At 36.4% G+C, this 2,161-nt stretch overlaps 1 protein-coding gene across 1 annotated transcript in view; it reads right to left on the bottom strand.

Annotated features, from left to right (window-relative positions):
- The window catches only part of LOC105270243 (zinc finger protein 13), a gene marked incomplete at both ends in the record, with an annotated part of 4,723 nt that continues 2,562 nt past the window's right edge, over nucleotides 1-2,161 (bottom strand). The window contains 1 exon segment of the mRNA XM_011311071.1: nucleotides 1-1,396. Coding sequence (XP_011309373.1) covers nucleotides 1,126-1,396 — 271 coding nt within the window.

The raw sequence follows: 2,161 nt of genomic DNA, 5'->3' as shown, positions 1-2,161 counted from the left end.
CATTGGTCAACTCGAACCGCTAAATTCAAATTCGGCGCACGGAGTGTGCAATAGGTCCCGTGGGGATATAATAAGAATGTAACAAGATATTGTAAGGGCATATAACAAGGGGATACACGTATTTTCCCGGAAATTGGTTATACCTTATTCTGCAAAGTCGAAGCTGAATTCGAAAAAAGGTCTGTACCAGTAATTGCCACTCCTAAATCTATTTGGGTTTTAACTTCCAATGAAACGATGAATTCTCTGTTACCCTTTTCACTTTTTTGGAAATGAATTGAGTCTTGAAAGACTTGACAATTTAAACTTCTTCAAATGTCAAGTCCCCGAGTAATCTAGAACACTAGTTTTGTCAAGGCTTAATTTTAGTAGAACTCGAGAATTTATTTTTTTTAATAGCAGGTCCGTCCGTTCTTAGAATTGGAAAGTGACGGAATAGTAAACTTTCAGATTTGTAATGATACTTTAATATTTTATGTATTTAAAAATGATGTATTTATGATTCTGAATTTAATTTTGAATGTAATGTGCTCATTAGTTTTTCAATCTTATTCATTGCGAATTATAACAATTAAATTTCGAACGAATGAGTCCTAAATTTTTTCGGATCTATTGCTTGAAAAATCCAAAGTCCAAAGCCCAGAAGTATTTAATACCTGGGGATTTTTTCCAATTACCAAGGACTAGTCAAACTGAGACTTATAAAAATAAAAATCTGTAAGTCCCTCCAGGATTTGGGACATGATAATTTTTAAGTACCAAGTCCAATAGTACTTTGTACTTAGAAATAGAATTAGGAGTAAAATAAAATTTGCTCATGACTGGTCTGTACAACAATTTTCCTCAACACACGCGACACTATCATGTTCACATTGGTTTTCTAATAAGAGGATAGAGATCGAAATTGAAGAATACAACTGAAATTTCCCTGAGTGAACTTGGTGCCAGCACTGTGTATCCAATTACCCGTAAGTCATTGTCTTGAAATCGATCACAATGTGCGTCCTGTTGCAACGCGAGATTAAACGGTCGTGTTTAATATTCATCATCTCGAATAGAAAATACAATCTACTTGTATTATGGTAAGACACGAATCGATGGCAGATGATGATAGTAGGGAAAATTCTAGCTGCACAGGCCGGAGGGATCCACCAGACCTCGAGCAATTAATTCAGCTGTCGCTGGATCTTGCTTTGAGTGTTGGGGTCCTTGTTGGCTCTGAGGTACATCGAAGTGAGAACGTACGTGGAACATGAATTCAGCTTTGTCAGTGAAGTCGGTGCGACACATTAGACAGAAGTGTCGTTCTGATGCATACGGCTGAGGTGGAGGTACGGAGCCAGGAAAATAGGCTGCCGCGTGCTGAGGAGGTCCTGGAGATTCCACCAAGTGAGATCTAGACAGAATAAATTATTTTCATTATTTTCCATCGTGTAGGAGAAGAATTTTCACAGTCCATCGTGAGCGTTTTTGTGAGCGAATGGCTACACTCAGGGAAAAATATTTGCAGATTCATGTTTTTACGGTTGATTGACACCCCACCCCAATTTAAGGGCCAGATGGAGTATCTCGAAAAGATAATTTACTCCAAAATTGGGATTCCTAATTACCCTGCCAATTAATTGTTTTTTTCGATAATTGTTAGCTAGCGTTCTAGTCGTTGACAACCGCTAGAACGCTAGCTAACAATTATTGAAAAAAAAAACGATTAATTGCCAGAGTAATTAGGAATCCCAATTTTGGAGTAAATTATCTTTTCCAGATAATCCAACCGGTCCTTAAAGGTTCTGCAAATAATTAACATTACGAATTATAATCTTTAATTACTCCAGTTTCGGAGAAGTCCGTCTTTACTTGTATGAAGGAACTCATATTCAAAAATTTACAAGAAAATGATATCTCGCACTGGGAGGAAAAACTTGAGTCAAGGCATTTGGTACTCATCCGAAAAATGATGAGCAATCAATTGACAACAAAGTTATTTATTCGATCAAATCAATTAGTTTTTAAATTGAAGTCTCTTGCGTTTGACAAAAGTAAACTTCTGAGCAATTCCATTTTCATTATCATTACATGATCATGATGTCTGGAACAAATGCATAATTTATGGACAGAAGTGTTTTCTTTCGTAAAGTAGAATATCATTGCCTTCTGAATTTTG

Source organism: Fopius arisanus, unplaced genomic scaffold (genome assembly GCF_000806365.1).
Source record: "Fopius arisanus strain USDA-PBARC FA_bdor unplaced genomic scaffold, ASM80636v1 scaffold00082, whole genome shotgun sequence".
Lineage (NCBI taxonomy): Eukaryota > Metazoa > Arthropoda > Insecta > Hymenoptera > Braconidae > Fopius > Fopius arisanus.
This window is presented reverse-complemented; position numbering and strand designations above follow the sequence as displayed.